The sequence below is a fragment of the Protopterus annectens genome, chromosome 5.part0 (assembly GCF_019279795.1).
Source record: "Protopterus annectens isolate FY-2018-M chromosome 5.part0, PAN1.0, whole genome shotgun sequence".
In the NCBI taxonomy this organism is placed as follows: domain Eukaryota; kingdom Metazoa; phylum Chordata; order Ceratodontiformes; family Protopteridae; genus Protopterus; species Protopterus annectens.
The window spans coordinates 96,743,374-96,767,315 of record NC_056735.1 but is presented as its reverse complement, the minus strand read 5'-3'; the positions used below and the strand labels follow the sequence as shown (position 1 = coordinate 96,767,315).

At 43.9% G+C, this 23,942-nt stretch overlaps 1 protein-coding gene across 1 annotated transcript in view; it reads left to right on the top strand.

The window, feature by feature from the left end:
- LOC122802503 (multidrug resistance-associated protein 1-like) overlaps nt 1-23,942 on the top strand; it is a 1,262,326-nt gene that overhangs the window by 246,660 nt on the left and 991,724 nt on the right. Inside the window, exon 5 of the mRNA XM_044072155.1 lies at nt 22,520-22,697. Coding sequence (XP_043928090.1) covers nt 22,520-22,697 — 178 coding nt within the window. The remainder of the gene's footprint in view (nt 1-22,519; nt 22,698-23,942) is intronic.

Here is a 23,942-nt window from a genome sequence, read left to right as displayed (position 1 = left end):
TTCCCATCCACTCATCAAGATTTCTTTTGAAGAGGGCCAGTGAGGTGCTCTGTTTGACATGTATGGGAAGTCTATTCCATAGCATGGACAGTCTCTGGGTTATGAACCTGTCCCTCCAGCATATTTTGTTGATTGTGGTAATGAGGTTGAGGTCTCTGGAGCGTGTGGTGTGGAGGGATTTGGATTTCTTTAGATGTAGCATTTCTAACAGAGCTGGGTTAGACATGGCTTTGTAAGTCAAGCAGAGATCGCCTCTAAGTAGGTGATATGAGACAAAGAATAGTTGGAGTTTTCTGAGTCTGTCCATATAGGATAAGTGTTTAAGGCCTAGGATCCTCTTTGTGAGGTACTTTTGCAGCCTCTCCAGTTGTTGCAGGTGTCTAGTGAGGTACATGCCAAATGGAGCGTTGTACTCGATGATTGGCCTAATGAGGGAAGAGTAGAGGGAGATAATGACCTCCTTCTTCCTGGATGCAGAGCCCTTAGTAATGAGATGTGCCACATAGAAGGACTTTCTGGCCATAGTGGCAACATGGTGGTCAAAAGAGAGGTTGCTGTCAGCCTGTGTTCCCAGATCTCTTATAACGCCTTCTGTCTTCAGTGGACTACTATCAATGTGGTAATTCAAGGGAACCTGTTTTTTTCCAAGGGGGATGACGGCACATTTTTTTGGCATTGAGCTTAAGGCCATGGTTCTGACACCAGTCGTTGGTCTCAGTCAGGCCTTTCTGTAAGATGCTAAGATCACTTGGGGAGTTAATAATGGCTTCAAACTTGCAATTGTCTGTGAACTTTGTCAGCCAGAGTCCCTTCGTGTTGTCCTGAACTTCAGAGAAGTTGATACCAAACAGGAGAGGACCCAGAACTGAACCCTGTTGGACTCCACTCGTTAATGGTCGTCAGTCTGACTTAGAGTCAGCTACTTTCACACTGTGGGTTTTATCTGAGAGCCAGTTTGCAACCCATCTAGTGATATAGGGGTTGATGCCTAGCTTAGTGAGTTTTTCTATGATTCCTGAGTGGAGAATGGTATCAAAAGCCTTGGCCAGATCAAGGTAGGCTGTATGAACCACCTTGCCTTCATCCACAGCTCTGGTGACTGACTCAGAGAAGTCAACCAAGTTGAGTAGGCATGATCTACCCTTCACAAAACCAAACTGCGTAACATCCAGAGTTTGGAGATTCCCTATATCATTGTTTATTAGGTCCATGATGATGCGTTCCATAGCTTTGCATATCAGACTCGTCAGACTAATTGGGCGATAATTCCTGGGGTCTGTAGTCGCTCCTCCTTTGTGGAGAGGGATGACTGTAGCAGTGCACCATTAGGTAGGGACAAAGCCTGAGGTGGGGCTGTGATTGAACAGGGCACACAGGTGAGGAGTCAGTTCATTCTGTAGTTCATGTAGAACACAGCCAGGGATATTGTCAGGTCCTATTGAAGCTGTATTCTTGGCCTTGGACAGTGCTTTAACCTGTGCAGCAGTAATATTGGGTGCCTGGCAATCTACCGGTGTTGTGATTGGTCCTTTGGGGGGAGGGGTAAAGTTAGCACTGAATCTGTCGGCCAGTATATTGGCAATATCTCTTGGCTTGGTATAGGAGGTACCATTGTGCAATAGCTCAGAGCAAATCTGGATATTGCCGTGGAGATTCTTTACATAACTATAGAAGGCCTTGTGGTTGTCTTTACTATCTGCTGCAATTCTGTTTGCATAGCTAATGTTAGAGGATTTGATGAGGGATCTCAACCTTTTGTTGAGGTTAAGGGAGTTTTTCTAGTCTTGGGACTTCGTCTTATTCCACATCAGTACCCTCCTTCTGTTGTAGAGTTTGTTTATGGCAGGAGACCAACAGATTAGCTTCCTTTTTTTTAAGGAGAGCGTCTTGGTTCTATTGGGTATGGTGAGATCCATGCATTTGTGTACGATTTCGTACAGTGCATTGGTGTATTATTCGACAGTCATGCAACTATTCTGCATTTGCATGGGTGCCGTGAAGTTAGCCACCTCTGTTTTTAGGAGCCCAAAGTTAGCTTTGGAGAAGTTTTTCATGGTGGTTACCTTTGTGGGGGTGGGGGGTGGGATGTGGATTTCCAAGGTGATTAGTTTGTGGTTGGATCTAACCAGGGAGGAGTTGACTATTGGTGTAGAGCAACGGTCGCCCATGTTAGTAATGACCAGTTCAGGGATGTTGCTACCTCTAGTGGGGGTAAGAACGAGATGGTCCAGAGCATTGGAATTAATGAATTCCAGAAAGCATTGGGCAAGTGTATTGGTACATGAGTAGTTTTCCCTGTTAATGGAGGGGTAGTTGAAGTCGCCCAGTATGAGAGTGTTGGGTTGGACCCTGATATTCTCCAGGGTGCTTAGGAATGTGGAGTGTGAGTCTTGGGACATGATTGGGGAACTATAGCAGGCTACGACCTGAATCGCTGTCTTACCCAATGTTAGCTGCACCTGAAGTTTCTCAGATGCGTTGTGTTGAGCTACCAGTCTGGAAGTGTGTGCATCCTTTATGAATATAGAAACACCACCACCTTTGGAGCTTTGATCCAAGTTCTGGGGCTGAAAGGTGTGGAATGAGTTATAGCCTGGTAGTGCAGGGGTGCTTTCTGCTGCCTTGAACCAGGTCTCTGTTACAGCACAAATTTTGATGTTCTCCATTTTAAGGAGTGCTTCGAGCGAGTGCATTTTGAGATTTAGACTTCTAGCATTGCGCAGCATGACTCTCAGATTGCATTTGTTTGTAGCTGTTACGGTGGTAATTTGGTCTTTGGAACACTGCCTAAAAAAGGCACTATAGGGGTGGCAAGAGCCTTGGCCAGTATCCTGAAGCCCAGTGGTGACAGATGCAGGCCATCTCTGGGAAAGCATCGAGGTCTGTCAGTCATGTCATCCCAAGCAGACAGATACTGGATCCCCTTAGAATGACACCAGAAACTTAGCCAATTGTTGAAATCAGTAATTTTCTGCTTGTACTATGGTATCATTCTCGGTGATGGTAGGATGCTGCTCAGGGCTAGGGTCATACCCGCCTGGGCTACATAATCCAAGAGCTCCTCTATGTCTCTCTTCATGTAGTCCAGGGAGGTATGTCTCAGGTCATTCACACCCACATGTACAATGACAGAGTCATATTTGTACCTGTTGTTGAGGGACCTGAGTGCGTGCATTATGTGACGGATCCTGGCACCTAACTGGCAGCTAACTGTTACTTTCTCCTTATTCAGCCAAGTGAGTGGGACATCAGTGTGCCTCCCTATCGAATCACCTATGACTAGTGTGTTGGGCATGCTGTTTTGCTTTGGTTGAGTTATACACTGTTTAGGAGAGTTATGTCTCATGATTAGTGTTGTGTTGCGGTGGTCGAGTGGTTTCTGCCTTGGAGGTCTCTGCTGTTTGGGTGGATTTTTATTGAGAGCCTATAATGTGAAGCACTATAGTACAAGCAGCAAACCAGAATGTCATTCAACCTGTCTTTATTAATATGAAATAAAATAAGCAATGATTTGTCTGTTCTACAGCTATTGAATACACATTGAAAACTCCTTACGCTAATCTACTGTAATTTATTTCCTGAAATATTGCCTTTTTTTCATTATGCCAGCTTTTAGTCTCACTTACATGCATGCATAGTTAAAGCCCTGTGGAGTCCAATCACTACCTAGGTAAAATGTGTATAACAGACATGCACAAGGCATGCGATTCAAAAGGACTTACCATGAGGTTGAAGCTTTACCATAACTCTCAAATGTGCATATTTTTGGTCTGTCCTTCATAACATTTCTTGTTTTCTGGCAAATCACTGAGGACAGAAGTCACTAAATAATGACATACATTGAGTTTCAGACTTTATATCCCTCAGAAAATGCATGCTAACACAAATGGTTTTATTTTAGCAACTTTCAGAGTTTATATGAGCAATATTTAAAATCTGTCCCTATTTTTAGGCATTTGTCCCCCATTATTTTAGACCAGATTTCTTCTGCTAAGATGTTGAGAGGTATGGCTTTAGCATGGCTTATTATTATACCCAACAAAACTTAGCTGCTACAAATACTGCTCAAGACGAGTCGACTCTATACTCCAGGCAGTACTGGAAACAGATGCCATCTAGGACTTTAACAGGAAAAATATTTTTTGAAGAAAATAGACTTAATTATTTTTCTAAAGTGTACACTAAAAAATTAAAAGGATGTTCGCTGGCTCAAAGGCCATGCATGCCCTGCGTGTCGATAATGACGAGGATATGCTCATGGTGCGTGATGCATGACCTTTGACCTTAAAAAATAAAAAATAAAAAATTTAAGGGAAAAGCATGGTGGCACCCTAAAGGCAGCAAATTTCAGTACAGACCGTACGGTTGAGTGGTATGTGTTATAGCAGAGGTGTCAGTACACCCAACGTATCGGCGCATACCTTCTCAAAAAAAGCCCTGTACATCACTTATAATCTACCCAGTCATTTTCAGTCAAACATTACATAGCTCATTTAAATCCTGCCTTCTTTTAAACCTCATTGCTTGCTTGTATGCATTGTTTCTACAATTCCCATTTTTCCTATATAATTTGGTGTTTCTTTTTTCTAAAGACCCTATAGTTTTCTTGCTGTTACTATATTCACTACTTCAGTTATAGTTGGTTTAGACTTTGATTTCCATTTTCTAGTAATTGCTTTTTGGGCAGCCACCAGAATTAGACTCGGTCAACAAAGTCTTACTATGTCTAGGCAATTCTGATTCTCTATCATAGCTCAGAAAAATCATTTCCCCAGTTACACCAATTTGCTCACCCAATATCTCTGATTCAGCAGTCTGCAGGGAATTCTTAAAGTCTGTCAACTCATTACACTCCTCAAAAATATGTTCCCAATTACCTCTTTCTTCCCCATCACACCTCCATCATTTCCTGTCTACCTGAAGAAAAATTCTTTGGACTCTACTTGGTGTATAAAAATACCTATGTCAACATTCCATGCAAAAGTCATAAATTTTCTAGATTTTGTTGCATATTTGGGAGACATACATATACCCCCCATTGTTTCTGTGAGAATTGCTTATCCAGTCTCTCTTCCCAATCCTTTCTAACCTCCTCTGATTGATTCTTATAGTTATCGTAGAATAGCAGGTGTGTTGTACCTTTAAGAAGCATTTCCAAGATCTATTTATGCATATAAATACCAAGCATGTGTTGGCTTCAGTGCCATTTTGAAGGTGCAGCCAGAATGTTAACATCCATGTGTATGATATCTAATTTGTTTATAAGTTAAAATTACTTATCCTCATTTACGATGTGTTTGCATGCAATAAAGCTGCTTGAACAAGAACCCACAATGCGTGCTTGTTTTATCCTGACCTGGCGAGTGACTGTTATCATGCAATATTTTATATGCTCTGTTCTAGATTCTACTAAAACCTCTAGAAGTGCTGATCTTTTGTTTAGGATCCGCTATTTCTTTTGTTTTGCCTATACTCTGATATCAATCCCTAGCCTGCAGTCCAAATAAGATGTTCTTCGTGTTTCACTGTTGCAGTCATCACACTTGGGTTATCCTGCCAGGGGTAGCCCTCAGTCGGCCCAAATACCAGAGGCTTAGTATTTCTGCGTCAGTTGCTGTCGCTCCAGGACTGACGTCAGATCGTCAGAGGTATAAAAACAGGCAGCCGACACCATTACCCCAGTCTTTCTTGCCGAGGAGCCCGAAGCAGACGCAGTTCGCACGAGTGCTGGTCGGCTGCTAACGGAGTTTTCGTTTATGAATTGAATCATCTTGAAGTCTTCTAAAGCTAAGTACCCTGTTGGGGATCCTTTTTTCTTGCTCTAACTGAGTCAGAAAAAGTTAACAATTGTCTTGCTTGTGGAAAGCAAATACCGCGGAGATTTTCATTCTTACTGCTTCACCTGTTTAGGCCCAGACCATGACGTACCTCGCTGTCGGTTTTGTGCTTTGTTCAACGCCCGGACTATTCGTCGTCAGGCCCTTGTTGTTGCTTAATACTTTCGTTCTCGATCTCCGTATTCCAAAATAGCTTTGGTAAGCCATCCGACTACTGATCTTCCGAAAAAAAACGTAAGGATAAAGACAGAGACAGACTGCACAGGCCCAAAACTGCCAACGATGCTTCCGTCATTCTAATAGCCATTTTGTCGGTACTCAGTGAGGCGCTTTCACAGCCCCTGATGCCCACTTCAGTGGATTCGCAAGCTGCTACCGACACCTGTTCGGAGTCCGGTATGCCGTGAGACTCTTCTTTGACTATAGAACATGCGGATGTCTCTACCTTGGATGGGTCTGGAGCCGCTGTGCAGGCACTGGCTTCTGAGGAAGCTCTTCGCACTACTGATATTCAACACAAACCAATGACTTCTTTCGCGTCTTCAGTTCCTTCTAAACGACCGAGTTTCTAAGGCCAAGAGTCCGAGCTATGCCTAAAAAAATGACCCGATCTCAAGCGCCTGCTTCCTTGCCACAATCTCAGATGCTTAAAATGGCAGAAGACCTGATCATGTTGATTAGGGGAAGCCAGCCTTCCCCTGCTAAAAGAAAAAGAGACTTGTCCCCAGCAGCTTTATCTGACCAAGAGTCCGATGACTTTGAGGTTTCTGATTATGAAGACATGCCCTTATCTGCCTAAGAGGATTCAGATGCAGAAGAATCCATTCCTTCTGCCACTCCACCAGAGGATTTTTCTTTTGGTGAAACCCTACATACTTTGAGAGAGCATTTCCATTGGGAATGCCAGGATTATCCTCAGTCCAAAAAGAGACTCAGGGAATTTTTAGATCTACCACAGCACAATCCCTTGGCTATCCCTCCTGTTCTGGATGTTGTAGATGATGTCTTTATGGAATCCAGTCTAACTCCTGATACTTTACCCCCTGCTCCAAGGAAACCTGACAGGTACTACAGAGTCCCTGACAAATTTCTCTTCAAAAATACTACTGCTGACCCAGAGGTCAAGGACCTAAAGGAATAAAAGCAACTACAGCTAAGAACCCCCCCCCTTGGACAGGAATTCCCGAGCTTTAAACAGATGGGGTAAAAAAGTATACACCTCTGCAACTCTCACCGTTAGAGCATTAAATTGTCAGTTCCACATGCTGAAATACCAGCAACATACTATAGAACTTATTAAGCAAAAGTTATCTACCTTTCCTGACTGTGCAGAAAATAAAGAATTACAGGAGCTTATGCATTCTGCAAGCATACCCTGCAATGTGGGTTTGACGCCCTAGAAGCATCTTGCAGGGCAGCAGTCACAGGTTCTGTACTTAGAAGGCATGCCTGGCTTAAGGAGCAGACCTTGACAGACCATGTCAAATCAAAAGTATTGGATGCTTATTCCCTTTATTCTGCAATACTTTAACATTTGGTAGTCCCTCTAAATAATTCTTATTATATCTCCCTTTCTTTTATTTCTACCCTATTTTTAAACCCCACTTTAATTTTATCCCACTCCCTAGCTATAGTGTCAAGAAAAAATGTATATCCTCTCTAATAGCTCCTGAATAATTTCCACTAGCTATTCCTTAAATTCTTGCCTTTTCAACAGATGGGTGGGAAAGCGTCAGTGTCTCCTTTTTATTTCATTACCGTGTTTTTATATTAGCTATTATTGGTGCACAATCTGAAATAGTTTTTGGGGGTATATTAATGTGCATCAGGGCTGGTAACTCGGTACGTAAAAATCAACTACCAATCATTAGCGGACCAGAGTTCTGCTGTGGTGACCCCTAACCGGGAAAAGCCAAAAGACTCAACAACATTAACGCTCTCTATTAAATGCACATTTTCCTGTGAAATGAAAATTTTGTCTAGCCCAGCCAGTTTTGTATCTTGGGCAATAATATGCAAAGTCACTCTGAACTTCCCAGTACTAAATTCACATCTTCCATGCCAAATGTTTTCATAAATTTCTTTAAAAATCTGCCTTCCTTTGTTATATTTTCCCTTCTGGGCCCCCCAGACATATCTTCACTGCTGCAAATCAAATTCCAATCTCCACGTATGAGTAATATTCTTTGCGGAAAACTGATTATTTCTCCCAGAGTTTTCTTAAGCTCCATTATAGCAGTTTTAGGTGGAATGTAGATGCATGCCAGTTTAATCCTCTTCCCTTGCTAGTAACCCCTTAGTACTACAAATCTGTCATTGTTGTCTTTTTTTATGCTCCTGGAGCTGCAGCCTTGATTTTACAAGCAAATATAGCCAATGACTGCGGGCCAAGAGCATTTACACTTGTACAAATATAGCCAGTGACTGCGGGCCAAGAGCATTTACACTTGTACAAATATAGCCAGTGACTGCGGGCCAAGAGCATTTACACTTGTACAAATATAGCCAATGACTGCGGGCCAAGAGCATTTACACTTGTACAAATATAGCCAATGACTGCGGGCCAAGAGCATTTACACTTGTACAAATATAGCCAATAACTGAGGGCCAAGAGCATTTACACTTGTACAATATAGCCAATGAGTGCGGGCCAAGAGCATTTACACTTGTACAAATATAGCCAATGACTGCGGGCCAAGAGCATTTACACTTGTACAAAAGGTGAATGTTTAGAAAAGCAGCAGGATGTGTATATAAGGAATGCCATGGCTGTCTCTACGGAAAGAATTTCAGGTGGAAACACATCAACCGGTTAAAGATATTCAGAACGTCTTTGTATAAGGTACCTCCAAGATTTGCAAAGGATGCTACTTGTAATGTACAGTAATATGACCTGAATGTGAAATGTTGACCAAGCAAGGAACTAGTATATTTAGCAGATTTTTTTTTGTGGAATATATTTACCAGAAAAAAAAAGTTCAGAAGAATTAGAGATTTGAGCCCAAGCTGGTTCTCTCTCTGGCAGCTTTTCCTTCTGTGGACATAGCGCTAAGCTTTCTAGCTTGGCTTTCCAGGTACTCTGACGTCTTGTTGGTTCTACTGTAGTCCTTTGGCTTCTACTAATCTTGATCTTGTAATGTTTGGGACTCAGCTCTGCTACTCAAAACCCCAAAGAGGCTCTTCATTGATGGGTGCAACTAATACATTCTTGTCATATCAGTTGATTTATGAAGAGGACCCTCTTTGGTTGGTTAATGATACATTTCCCAGCACCCCTGTGGGGTGTATGGTCTAACCAGATGTATCTTTTTCATGTTCATGTGATTCATGCAAGTATATAAAGTTCTATATATCACTTATTAGCAGTGAGGGTATCAAATCACTGGTTTTGAATTACAGGATGGTTTTTGCCATTTGTAAGGGGGCCAACTGGTAGGTATTGGAAATGCAGCTGATATGTACAGCCATCGTTATCAACCTCCCTTTCCCTATTTTTTCTGCATGGGGTTAGGATGCCTCATCAACTGTCACAATCTCTCTCAGTTCAATGCCACCCTCCTACCTTCTTTGACAGTTATGCCTGACTGTTGCAGATCTTCTCTCACACAATCCATCCATCTCTTTGCTGCATGGCCTCATTTGCTCTTACATTTTTCCGGTCTGTCTTATCAGATTGCCTTCTGCTTTCCTGCACATGTCTGAACCAGTGTAATCTGTTCTGTTTGACCTTCTCTGCTATTGGATCTACTGTGACTTCTGCTCTTAAGTCCTCACTTCTTCATCTGTTCCACAGTGTGCATCCCACCATTCATCTCAGGCACTTCATCGCCATCACCTCTGGGTTGCTCAGCTGTTCTGCCTTTACTGCCCAGGTTTCTGTACCATACAGTAGTACTGGCCACACCACTCTTTTGTACACCTTGCTTTTTAGCCTCTTTGTCATTCTTCTGTCATACACTATCGCAAATACTCTGTGCTATGTGGCTGCAGCCCCACTGATTCTAGGTTTGACCTCCTCATTCAGACTTCCGTTCTCCTCAGCCACCCCTCCCAGATACGTGAAGCTGTTAACCTGTTCCATTACATTCCTTCTTTCTCAATTCTTACCTTCTTCAAATTCCCCCATTTGCTGCCATTACAACTGCCTTATCTGTACTCAGCTTCACTCGGTATGCCTTCAGTTTTGCATTCCATTCCCCTGTCCTTTGCTGAAGTTCGTGCTCAGAGTCTACCTGTAATGCCACATCATTTGCATACAGCAACTTTGTTGATCTGTCTCCTCCAAGCTGTTTGCTAATGTAGTCCATCATCAGTATGAACAGCAGTGGGTTCATAGCTGAACCGTGATACACACTCACAACCATGGGGGGCCCCCACTGTGTGTCTGAATGCTGTTCGTACTTGTATATCAGGTCCTTGTATCTACTACTGTGTGCATTGATTTATTAAGCACCACCCTCTCTAGAATATTCATGCAGTATGACAGGAAAGTTGGGAGGGTGGCCTAATGGTTAAGGTGTTTGCCTTACAAGGTGCAGGGTTTGAGTATCACAAGGGATAATTGGCTAGGCTTAAAATGGCTTGCAAGGGCAGTTAGTTTAGTACTAACCTATGAACCTATGCGTTTGGTACACAAGTGTGTGCAGTGTACAGGCATGTCCCCTTTGTTCTTGTACAGCAGCAGTAGTATGTCTATTGTCCAGTCATCTTGGATGCACCTTTCTGTCTCCATATTGCTGTGAGTACCTCGGGAGCCTTTTGTCCCTTAACTCACCCAACATCTTGATCTTATCTGCTGTGATGTCATCTGAACCTACCACTTTCCCTGCCTATATTTTTCCTTATTGTTGCTCTTAGTTCTTCTGTGGTAGGCTCCTTTTCTTTGATTGTAGGTTATGTCTGGGGTAGTACAGCTTCTGTGGATTTTCTTTATTCACAAGCTGCTGGAAGTACTTTTTCCATCTGCTTTCGATGTCCTATGAACTGGTGAGCAGGTTGTTGCTGGTGTCCCTTTTAAAGGGTGTTTGAGGACTTTCTTTTTGCTTTTGCTATGCAACTCAATAGAGTTTCTTTGCACTGTGTGCTGAGCCTCTTTCCTTATATTGGCAGAGTGCCTCAGTTGCCTTGTTCTGCACTATTGCAACTGCTGTCATACCCCTTTTGTTAGACACACAGTATACCAGCGTAGCCTGGTCTGCCTTTCCATCTCCAGTGTTCTACTGCACTCATTCTTTCTTTTGATGACTGCCAGAATGTCTGCATTCCACCACAAACTTTCCGTATATCCCCCATTTCCATACCAGGCTTGATAAACATATCTGATCTTTAGTTCTCACTAATGCTGTTCTTCAGTTCCACCTATTTCCTTTTCTCCTTAGCAGCTGAGTATTTTGTTGAACTCTTCTGCTTTCTCTCCAGTCAACCTCTAGGTCTTTGCTGTAATCTCTGTTGACCTTAGAGCCTTATCTGACCATCTTTGTGCAGCTGGTTGTGGCAACAAGTAGTTTATGCTGTGGGTTAGCTGTTATACTGGGGCTTACTTTGCAATCTATTCTACTCCAGTGTCCTTTCCTTACTTGGAGGAAGTCTATGTGAGTTGCATATTAGCCACTGTTTTATGTGTCTGTCTTCCTGAACCACTCGGCCACCATCAAGCCATTTGCCAGACAGAAGTCTAGACTGGCCTCTCCTCCTTTGTTCCTGTTGTCCCGCCCATGTGGACCCAGGCAGTCCTCGTATTCTGTTCTGTGTGTCCTGATATGCATTCAGGTCTGGCATTATCAGGATCAATTGAAGTTGTCCTGCTTTCTGTGGTAGGTAACTACTGACTGAATAGGTTCATAGGTGGTTAACAGACTAGCTGGCTTTGCAAGCCATTTTTAAGCTTAGTCAATTTCCCTCACAAAAGCAAACCTTGTATCTTGTGTCTGTGAGGTAAACATCTTAAACATTATTTCAGCCCCCAACTGCAGTGCACCTTTTTCTTGCTTTCACACCCCTGCTGTGAGGCATAAGCTGTGATTATGAATACTGCCCTGTTCTTACATGGGAGTCTGATTGCCATGAGTCTGTCACTTATTCTGCTGACATCCCTCACTGTCCTTTGAAGCCTCTCCCTCATCATTTCTAGCCTGTCCTCCTCCTGAGAAGTAGATTGTGGATCCCAAGCCAAGTGGCTTTGCTGCACTGCCCTTCCATCTTGTCTCCTAGATAAATAGGATGTCCAGCCTCCTCCTCATCATCATGCCCTTCCATCTCATCTCTTGGATACATAGGATGTACAGCCTCATCATTAACATCATGCCCTTCCATCTTGTCTCATGGATACATAGGATGTCCAGCCTCCTCCTTAACATCATGCCCTTCCATCTCATCTCTTGGATACAGAAGATGTCCAGCCTACTCCTTATCATCATGCCCTTCCATCTTATCTCTTGGATACAGAGGATGTCCAGCCACCTCCTTATCGAGCCCTTTCATCTTGTCTCTTGGATATATAGAATGTCCAGCCTCCTCCTTATCATCATGCCCTTCCATCTCATCTCATCTGGATACAGACGATGTCCAGCCTCCTCCTTATCATCATGCCCTTCCATCTCCTCTCTTGGATACATAGGATGTCCAGCCTCTTCCTTATCATCATGCCCATTCCATCTCATCTCTTGGATACATAGGATGTACAGCCTCCTCCTCAACATCATGCCCTTCCATCTCATCTCTTGGATACAGAGGATGTCTAGCCTCCTCCTTATCATCATGCCCTTCCATCTCATCTCTTGGATACAGAGGATGTCCAGCCTCCTCCTTATCATCATGCCCTTCCATCTCATCTCTTGGATACATAGGATGTCCAGCCTCATCATTAACATCATGCCCTTCCATCTTATCTCTTGGATACAGAGGATGTCCAGCCTCCTCCTTAACATCATGCCCTTCCATCTCATCTCCTGGATACAGAGGATTTCTAGCCTCCTCCTTATCATCATGCCCTTCCATCTTGTCTCTTAGATACATAGGATGTCCAGCCTCCTCCTAATCATCATGCCCTTCTATCTCATCTCTTGGATACAGAGGATGTCCAGGCTCCTCCTTATCATCATGCCCTTCCATCTCATCTCTTGGATACATAGGATGTCCAGCCTCCTCCTTATCATCATGCTCTTCCATCTCATCTCCTGGATACATAGGATGTCCAGCCTCCTCCTTATCATCATGCCCTTCCATTTTGTCTCCTGGATACAGAGGATGTCCAGCCTTCTCCTTATCATCATGCCCTTCCATCTCATCTCTTGAATCCAGAGGTTGTCCAGCCTCCTCCTTATCATCATGCCCTTCCATCTTGTCTCCTGGATACATAGGAAGTCCTGCCTCCTCTTTATCATAATGCCCCTCCATCTCATCTCTTGGATATATAGGATGTCCAGCCTCCTCCTAATCATCATGCCCTTCCATCTCATCTCTTGTATACATAGGATGTCCAGCCTTCTTCTTATTATCATACCCTTCCATCTTGTCTCTTGGATACAGAGGTTGTCCAGCATCCTCCTTAACAGCATGCCCTTCCATCTCATCTCTTGGATACATAGGATGTCCAGCCTCCTCCTTATCATGCCCGTCCATCTCATCTCCCGGATACACAGGCTGTCCAGCCTCCTCTTTATCATTATACCCTTCCATCTCATCTCCTGGATACATAGGATATCCAGCCTCCTCCTCATCATCATGCCCTTCCATCTTGTCTCCTGGATACATAGGATTTCCAGTCTCCTCCTTATCATCATGCCCTTCCATCTCATCTCTTGGATACATAGGATATCCAGCCTCCTCCTTATCATCATGCCCTTCCATCTCATCTCTTGGTTACATAGGATGTCCAGCCTCCTTCTTATCATCATACCCTTCCATCTTGTCTCCTGGATACATAGGATGTCCTGTCACCTCCTTATCATCATGCCCTTCCATCTTGTCTCCTGGATACATAGGATGTCCAGCATCCTCCTTATCATCATGCCCTTCCATCTCATCTCTTGAATACAGAGGATGTCCAGCCACCTCCTTATCATCATGCCCTTCTGTCTTGTCTCCTGGGTACATAGGATGTCCATTCTCCTCCTTATCATCATGCCCTTCCATCTTGGCTCCTGGATACATAGGATGTCCAGCCTCCGCCTTATCATCATGCCCTTCCATCTTGTCTCTTGGATACATAGAATGTCCAGCCTCCTCCTAATCATCATGCCATTCCATCTCATCTCTTGGATACAGAGGATGTCCAGCCTCCTTCTTATCATCACTCCCGTCCATCTCATCTCTTGGATACATAGGATGTCCAGCCTCCTCCTTATCATTATGCCCATCCATCTCTTCTTTTGAGTACATAGGATGTCCAGCCTCCTCATCATCATCATGCCCTCCCATCTCATCTGTTGGATATAGAGAATGTCCAGCCTCCTCCTAATCATCATGCCCTTCCATCTCATCTCTTGGATACACAGGATGTCCAGCCTCCTCCTTATCATCATGGCCTTCCATCTTGTCTCCTCTAAGGATTTCCACCCTCCTACTTATTATCATGCCCTTCCATCTTGTCTCCTGGATACATAGGATATCCAGCCTCTTCCTTATCATCATGCCCTTCCATCATGTCTGTTGGATACAGAGGATGTCCAGCCTCCTCCTTATCAACATGCCCTTCCATCTCATCTGTTGGATACATAGGACGTCCAGCCTCCTCCTTGTCATCATGCCCTTCCATTTCATCTCTTGGATATATAGGATGTCCAGCCTCCTCCTTATCATCATGCCCTTCCATCTCATCTCTTGTATACATAGGATATCCAGCTTCCTCCTCATCATCATGCCCTTCCATCTTGTCTCCTGGATACATAGGATTTCCAGCCTTCTCCTTATCATCATGCCCTTCCATCTCATCTCTTGGATACATAGGATGTCCAGTCTCCTCCTTATCATCATGCCCTTTCATCTCATCTCCTGGATGCATAGGATGTCCAGCATCCTCCTTATCATTATGCCCTTCCATCTCATTTCCTAGATACATAGGATGCCCAGCCTCCTCCTCATCATCATGACCTTCCATCTTGTCTCCTGGATATATAGGATTTCCAGTCTCCTCCTTGTAATCATGCCCTTCCATCTCATCTCTTGGATACATAGGATATCCAGCCTCCTCCTTATCATCATGCCCTTCCATCTCATCTCTTGGTTACACAGGATGTCCAGCCTCCTTCTTATCATCATGCCCTTCCATCTTTTCTCCTGGATACATAGGATGTCCTGCCTCCTCCTTATCATCATGCCCTTCCATCTTGTCTCCTGGATACATAGGATGTCCAGCATCCTCCTTATCATCATGCCCTTCCATCTCATCTCTTGAATACAGAGGATGTCCAGCCACCCACTTATCATCATGCCCTTCCGTCTTGTCTCCTGGATGCATAAGATGTCCATTCTCCTCCTTATCATCATGCCCTTCCATCTCGTCTCCTCGATACATAGGATGTCCAGCCTCCTCCTTATCATCATGCCCTTCCATCTTGTCTCTTGGATACATAGAATGTCCAGCCTCCTCCTAATCATCATGCCATTCCATCTCATCTCTTGGATACAGAGGATGTCCAGCCACCTCCTTATCATCACGCCCGTCCATCTCATCTCTTGGATACAGAGGATGTCCAGCCTCCTCCTTATCATTATGCCCATCCATCTCTTCTTTTGAATACATAGGATGTCCAGCCTCCTCATCATCATCATGCCCCCCATCTCATATCTTGGATACAGAGGATGTCCAGCCTCCTCCTTATCATCATGCCCTTCCGTCTCATCTCTTGGATACATAGGATGTCCAGCCTCCTCTTTATCATCATTCCCTTCCATCTCATCTCCTGGACACATAGGATGTCCAGCCTCCTCCTTATCATCATGCCCTTCCATCTCATCTCCTGGATACAGAGGATGTCCAGCCTCCTCCTTATCATCATGGCCTTCCATCTTGTCTCCTCTAAGGATGTCCACCCTCCTACTTATTATCATGCCCTTTCATCTGGTCTCTTGGATACATTGGATGTCCCGCCTCCTTATCATCATGCCCTTCCATCTCATCTCCTGGATACATAGGATATCCAGCCTCCTTCTTATCATCATGCCCTTCCATCTTTTCTCCTGGATACATAGGATGTCCTGCTTCCTCCTTATCATCATGCCCTTCCATCTTGTCTCCTGGATACATAGGATGTCCAGCATCCTCCTTATCGTCATGCCCTTCCATCTCATCTCTTGAATACAGAGGATGTCCAGCCACCTACTTATCATCATGCCCTTCCGTCTTCACTCCTCGATACATAGGATGTCCATTCTCCTCCTTATCATCATGCCCTTCCATCATGTGTCCTCGATACATAGGATGTCCAGCCTCCTCCTTATCATCATGCCCTCCCATCTCATCTCTTGGATACAGAGGATGTCCAGCCTCCTTCTTATCATCATGACCTTCCATCTCATCTCTTGGATACATAGGATGTCCAGTCTCCTCCTTATCATCATGCCCTTCCATCTCATCTCCTTGATACATAGGATGTCCAGCCTCCTCCTTATCATCATGCCCTTCCATCTCATCTCCTGTATACAGAGGATGTCCAGCCTCCTCCTTATCATCATGGCCTTCCATCTTGTCTCCTGGATACTAAGGATGTCCACCCTCCTTTTTATTATCATGCCCTTACATCTTGTCTCCTGGATACATAGGATATCCAGCCTCTTCCTTATCATCATGCCCTTCCATCATGTCTCTTGGATACAGAGGATGTCCAACCTCCTCCTTATCATCATGCCCTTCCATCTCATCTGTTGGATACATAGGACGTCCAGCCTCCTCCTTGTCATCATGCCCTTCCATCTCATCTCTTGGATATATAGGATGTCCAGCCTCCTCCTTATCATCATGCCCTTCCATCTCATCTCTTGGATACATAGGATGTCCAGTCTCATCCTTATCATCATGCCCTTTCATCTTATCTCCTGGATGCATAGGATGTCCAGCATCCTCCTTATCATTATGCCCTTCCATCTCATCTTTTGGATGCAGAGGATTTTTGGGAGGGTGGCCTAATGGTTAAGGTGTTTGCCTTACAAACACAAGGTGCAGTGTTTGAGTTTCACAAGGGATAATTGGCTAAGCTTAAAATGGCTCGCAAGGGCAGCTAGCTTAGTACTAACTTATGAACTTATGTCCAGCCTCCTCCATATCATCATGCCCTTCCATCTTGTCTCCTGGATACATAGGATGTCCAGCCTCCTCCTTATCATCATATCCTTCCATCTCATATCTTGGATACAGAGGATGTCCAGCCTCCTTCTTATCATCATGCCCTTCCATTTCATCTCTTGGATACATAGTATGTCCAGCCTCCTCCTTATCATCATGCCCTTCCATCTCATCTCCTGGATACATAGGCTGTCCAGCTTCCTCCTTATCCTCATGCCCTTCCATCTCATCTCCTGGATACAGAGGATGTCCAGCCACCTTCTTATCATCATGCCCTTCCATCTCATCTCTTGGATACATAGGATGTCCATCCTCCTCCATATCATCATGCCCTTCCATCTTGTCTCCTGGATACATAGAATGTCCAGCCTCCTCCTTATCATCACGCCCTTCCATCTCGTCTCTTGGATACATAGGATGTCCAGCCTCCTCCTCATCATCATGCCCTTCCATCTCATCTCTTGGATACATAGGATGTCCAGCCTCCTCCTTATCATCATGCCCTTCCATCTCATCTCTTGGATACATAGGATGTCCAGTCTCCTCCTTATCATCATGCCTTTTCATCTCATCTCCTGGATGCATAGGATGTCCAGCATCCTCCTTATCATTATCATCTGGAGCTTATCTCCCCGGGCCTCTACTGAAAATGGACATATATCCAGTTAGACTAGCCCGGTCAACAAATGTAAAATAAAATAAAAATTATGCCCTTCCATCTCATCTCTTGGTAAGTGAACGTACAATGAGTGCTGCAATCCTTAATTCATGTTTCGCAGGTTGATTGGTTTTACATCCAACTTTCATTCAGCAGAGCTATTCCAGGTAACCCATGATGGGCAGTTGGACACTGGCAGGCCAGTAGTTTATTGACCCAGGTAGGTACATGATGGCCAATAGGGGCACATAGACCCCTTCTTCTGTTAGCATGGGTCCGTTGCATAGGTCAGAGTTGGCCAGGTTCTCAACTCACTTATTAGCAAATTCCCATGCTCATTTCTGCCAACATTATTCAACACATCCAGACCACCTAGAAGCAGTTTTTACACTGTTGAGTGACTAGCCCTGGCACAGTACGCAGGCTGAGATGCATGTTCTCCTATGTAGAGGATACTGTGCACCACAGTTGATGCACAAATTGGTTGGACTGTACAGTTCTTCCTTCAAAAGGCACCATCCAGAGTCCATGCTGCAGCCCACAACTCCATTCTTTAGTGAGTTTGAGGTGGAAACACTCGGCATGTTTTGGAAGGTGAGAGTAACCTCCCAGAGATACAAAAAGAACATGCAAATGGCATACAGGCATTAGGTCAGGATCAGACTTTGTACCTTGTGCATGGGAGAGGACATTAACCATTATGGCAACTGTGTCTTGCCAATATATGAAGTGACAGTATGTGTTGTCATGGGCATGTGTCTACTTCTGGTCATGGTGACTTTGCAAAACATTATTCTAAATGCTGACTGATAAAGAGAACAACACGACTTACTATCATAAATTCATTTTAACTGGACAGTTCAGCATGTCCCCACCATAAGTTCTTTCAGACATGACAGAGCTCCTGTCAGACCTTTTGCCCAGAGCACCACAGTGATATAACTTCTGTCACACAACATTCGATTAGCATATAGTTCTGACACCTTTTCCAGATTTAGTAGCTCACAGAATCCCAGTACCTTATATTCTAATAGATATGGCATCACACATCATCCAGTGTCCATAGCTTTCTTCAGATGTGTATACTCCTATATGTTTTATAAAGCCTGATGCATCGTAGCATCCTTGTATCACAGGTTCCTATCAGACCTGTCCTCTTTGCTGTCCACATAACACCCTTTTGTCATAGTCTCTTTCAGACCTGTCATCCTAAATCTGCATATAACATCATTGTCAGAAGTATAGCTGGTTCAGTTAGTGTCCTAGGCCAGTGTTGTAAACCAGCATCCCACACCCTCAGCTCTTCAAGTGAAGATGTATGACAAACATACCCTCATTCCAGCCCCTGTCATTCAGGTCCTGTTATGCCCTGCCCCCAACCCTCCTTTAACATCCATTCTCCTGCCATTCAGGTTCCGTTTCTGAGCCCTGCGTCCAGCACTCCTTTAACATCCATCCTCCTGCCATTCAGGTCCCATTTCTGTTCCCTGCCTTTGACCCTGCTGTAACTTTCATCCTCCTGCCATTCAGGTCCCGTTTCTGTTTCTCTGCCTTTGGCCCTGCTTTAACATTCATCCTCCCGCCATTCAGGTCCTGTTTCTTTTCGCTGCCCTTGACCCTCCTTTAACATCCATCCTCCTGCCATTCAGGTCCTGTTTCTGTTCCCTGCCTTTGACCCTGCTGTAACTTTCATCCACCTGCCATTCAGGTCCCATTTCTGAGCCCTGCGTCCAGCACTCCTTTAACATCCATCCTCCTGCCATTCAGGTCCTGTTTCTGTGTCCTGCCCCCAACCCTCCTTTAACATCCATCCATCCATCCATCCACAACCATATTTTATTTAAAAAAAAAGCATCTCTTCTTTTAAACTGTGGCAAACTGTTTGCTACCAATGTGGCAGTTTATACCCTGCCTGCATGGCGTGCCACAATACGCAGGTTTTAGTTAAAAAATAGAATACAAAATATATATTTTTTTTACTTTTAAACTGTAGCAAACTATTTTCTACATTGTAGCAAGCAGTTGCTACAGTTTAGACCACACATATAGAGCTGCAATGCTCAGGTTTGACTGCAAATGCAATGCTGGCTTTTAAAAGACAGTATTACAAGAACGAGTGATCAGGATAAGCTGATTGCATCTGCAACACTTTGTTGCCCCTCTTCGCCTGCCCTAGCTATGCTTCTGATCATTGTATCATTTTAGCATAGGTTCTGTCATTCCTGTCACTGTACATCTTCACATAGCACCCTTGTATCATAGGTTCTGTCATTCCTGTCACTGTACATCTTCACATAGCACCCTTCTATCATAGGTTCTGTCATTTCCGTCACTCTACATCTTCACATAGCACCCTTGTATCATAGGTTCTGTAAGACTTGACACCTCAAGTCATTGTATAGCACCTTTGTTTTTTTATTCTTTCTGATACCCTAGAACCCTGCAGAGTAACTTTGTATTTTAATCTGCCAGAGTGACATCCTAGATTTCCATGCTACCACAGGTCTTTACACCCGAGCCCCCAGAGCTCCCCACTGGAATGTTTTTCTTTTTCTTTTTTTTTTTTAACCCATGAAGTTACCTCAGTGTATCTCATGACTTACGTTCTCTTAGACCTAGCATCTCAAAGGGTTCCTTACTTTTGTAGATTCTTGCAGGCTTAACTTGTCAGTCGCACGCTGGTGACATAGTTTCTCCTGGAACTGGCGCATGGCAACACGCAGTAAGAGCTGTCAGACCTAACAAAACACTGCAAAACAGTATAATAATTGGCATTCCTCTGGCATAGGTTTTCTCAGACATGAATGAAGTCTTGTAGGTTCTATCAGACCTAGTTTAGCATAGTTTACCATCATAACCCAGAAGTGCACTCCATTGAATGGTTGTCACCGAACCAGAATGTTGACAGTAAAAACAATTTCACATCCCCATTTAAAACTATGTTAATACCGATGGTTCAAAATTTGCTGTTATGCAAATGTGGCCATTGGATTACATGTGCCATTCAGTGTTCAGTGATGCAGGTTCGCTACTAGTATGTTCGGTGTTTAGCCCCTTTGAAACTGTGCTTCGACGTACCACCATTCAATAGAGTCCACTTCTGGGTTATGCTAGTAAACCGTGTAGTATAGTGTACTTGTATCATAGGTTCTCATAGACCTATCACTACAGATCTTCGCATATCTCCCTTGTATCATAGGTTTTGTCAGACTAGATACCCCAGGTCACCACATTGCACCTTCCTTATAACATAGATTCTGGCAGACCTGACACCTCAAATTTTCAGAATAGCATGGAACCTCACACTTGACACCCTTGTGTTCCCTGCTGATGTAGGCTGTTTTTCATATGGCACCACAGTGTAACCCACTACTTCGATTCTGTCAGTCCTGACATTTTAACAGCTTTCGTAATAGGGTAGATTTTTGTACACTTAACATGCCATCAGAAACCTGGCACCATTATTTATTTCTGATGTGGCACATTGCCATGTCCAGTAGCACAGAGCCTGTCAGAGCTGACCACACATACTGTGCCATAGTATGATAACAGTTATCCCACTACAGCAGCTTCTCTGAGAACTGATGACCAGTGGGCACCCAGCTACTGCAGTTTAGTCATAAATGTCAGTCCATAACATCCCGTGGTTAGAGATAATTTCATAGCTGCCACCCCTCAGTACACTGCAGTAGTCCATTACTCATATGTCCACTCAAACCTGATAGCCAACTACCATAGTTTATCTTAGATGTGATCTCACACTAGCACTGTCCATTCAGAGTCACTATCAACCATGATACTCCACCAAAGCCCACTCAGTGCTGGGATCTCCAAGGCCTGACAGTTTTCTTCATAGCTGTGAATGCTACGGGCTTAACATCAAGACTGGTTCCCTTGAGCACATCTATTTTTGGATGTGACACCTCACCCTTTCCCCGCAGTCACAAATAAACATATCGAACTAGATTAAAAATGTATTAGCCTTGAAACAATGAATTGGTAAAACCATGTGTAAATGAGCATTTTAATAAAGTTGGTTTGTATTGCTGACATCCATGTAGGCTTATTCCACAGTAGAATTCCACAGAAGTTAAAATAATGAAGGCTGATTGTTACATGGAAAAAGCACACAAATGTGGCCATTTGTTCTAGCTTTGCTAACTGGATGAACATGGTTCTTACTTCTGCAGAAGACATCATAATTACTTACTGTAGTAGACACCATAATTACTTAGTATGGTACACACCATACTTACTGTAGTACTGTGCTGTCATAGTTCCATCTTTTTCACTAATGAAGTAAACATATCTTAATGTAGCGTGGTGGCGTTTGTAATAGCCCGATTCATACATGAGCTTAGTGCATCATGTTGCAATATTGCCTTGTTTGAAATAAAGTGGTTGACATATTTGCTTATCAGGTTATATTGCAATGGTTTTGTATCAAACATTTTTGGTTGTGAATTATTTATTCTGAAGAAGAAGAAATGGATGTTGCACACTTTTTTTTTATTTTTGTGTTAGTGTTAGCATCCACAATGAAAGATTTCCAGATCGGGAAGCCTTGGGATATTATGATGGAGTGTGTTGGGATGTTGGGCAAGGACAACGTTTACCATAAATGAAACACTGCTAAGTGTTTTCTTCTGTTTCCTCAGGCAGCTCATTGCTTTCTGTGAAGATCGGACTTTGTTTAACTGCCGTAAATGAAACACTGCTAAGTTTTTTGTTCTCTTTCCTCAGGCAGCTCATTGCTTTCTGTGAAGATCGGACTTCGTTTGGCTGGAATGGTTACTCCCTTGCTGGTGGTCTTTTTCTTGCTGCTGTTTTGCAGACATTGATGCTTCAGTACTACCAGCGTTACAACATGCTTACTGCTGCAAAAATTAAAACGGCTGCTGTCTGCCTTCTCTACAGAAAGGTAATTAATATAACAAAGACTGTCCCAAGAATTAATTTTATCAGCCAGTATAAAGGATATCCATGGAGAACTGTTAGTATTGGTGCACTGTATGATTGAAAAGCAACATTTTTCTTGATGGTACGGAGGGATGTTTTTTCTTGATGGTGCACCTGATACCCCCTTGTTTAACTAGTGAAACATGCATCAAGGGACATTGGGAATACATGGGACAAATCCTCCTCAGTAGAGATAGAGCAGGTTTTCCCTGTCTAGCTGTTAATCTCTGAAGGGTTGTGACTTTGATTAAGTAGACTATTGTACAGCTGAGACCACTGACTACAGACGTCCATGATGAGTAACCTGCACTGCATCACGGCACATCATATGCTGTGCAAGAAACAATGGCTCTATGGCGCATCATATGATGTACAAGAAACAATGGCTCTATGGAGCATCATATGCTGTTCAAGAAACAATGGATCCGCGGTGCATCATATGTTGTGCAAGAAACAACAAATCCATGGAGCATCATATGGTGTGCAAGAAAAGATGCCAATAAGAAGGTAAAATGACCACACACACACACACACACACACACACACACACACAGACAGACACACACACAGAGACACACACACACACACACACACACACACACACACACACACACACACACACAGACACACACAGACACACACACACACACACACACACACACACACAGACACACACACAGACAGACACACACACACACACACACACACACACACACACACACACAGAGACAGACAGACACACACACACACACACACACACACACAGACACACACACACACACACACACACACACACACACACACAGACACACACACACACACACACACACACACACACAGACAGACACACACACACACACACACACACACACACAGACAGACACACACACACACACACACACACACACAGACACACACACACACACAGACACACACACACAGACACACACACACACACACACACAGACACACACACACACACACACACACACACAGACACACACACACACACACACACACACACAGACACACACACACACACACAGACACACACACACACACACACACACACACACACACACACACACACACACACACACACACACACACACACACACACACACACACACACACACACACACACACAGACACACACACACACACACACAGACACACACACACACACACGCGCACACACACACAGACA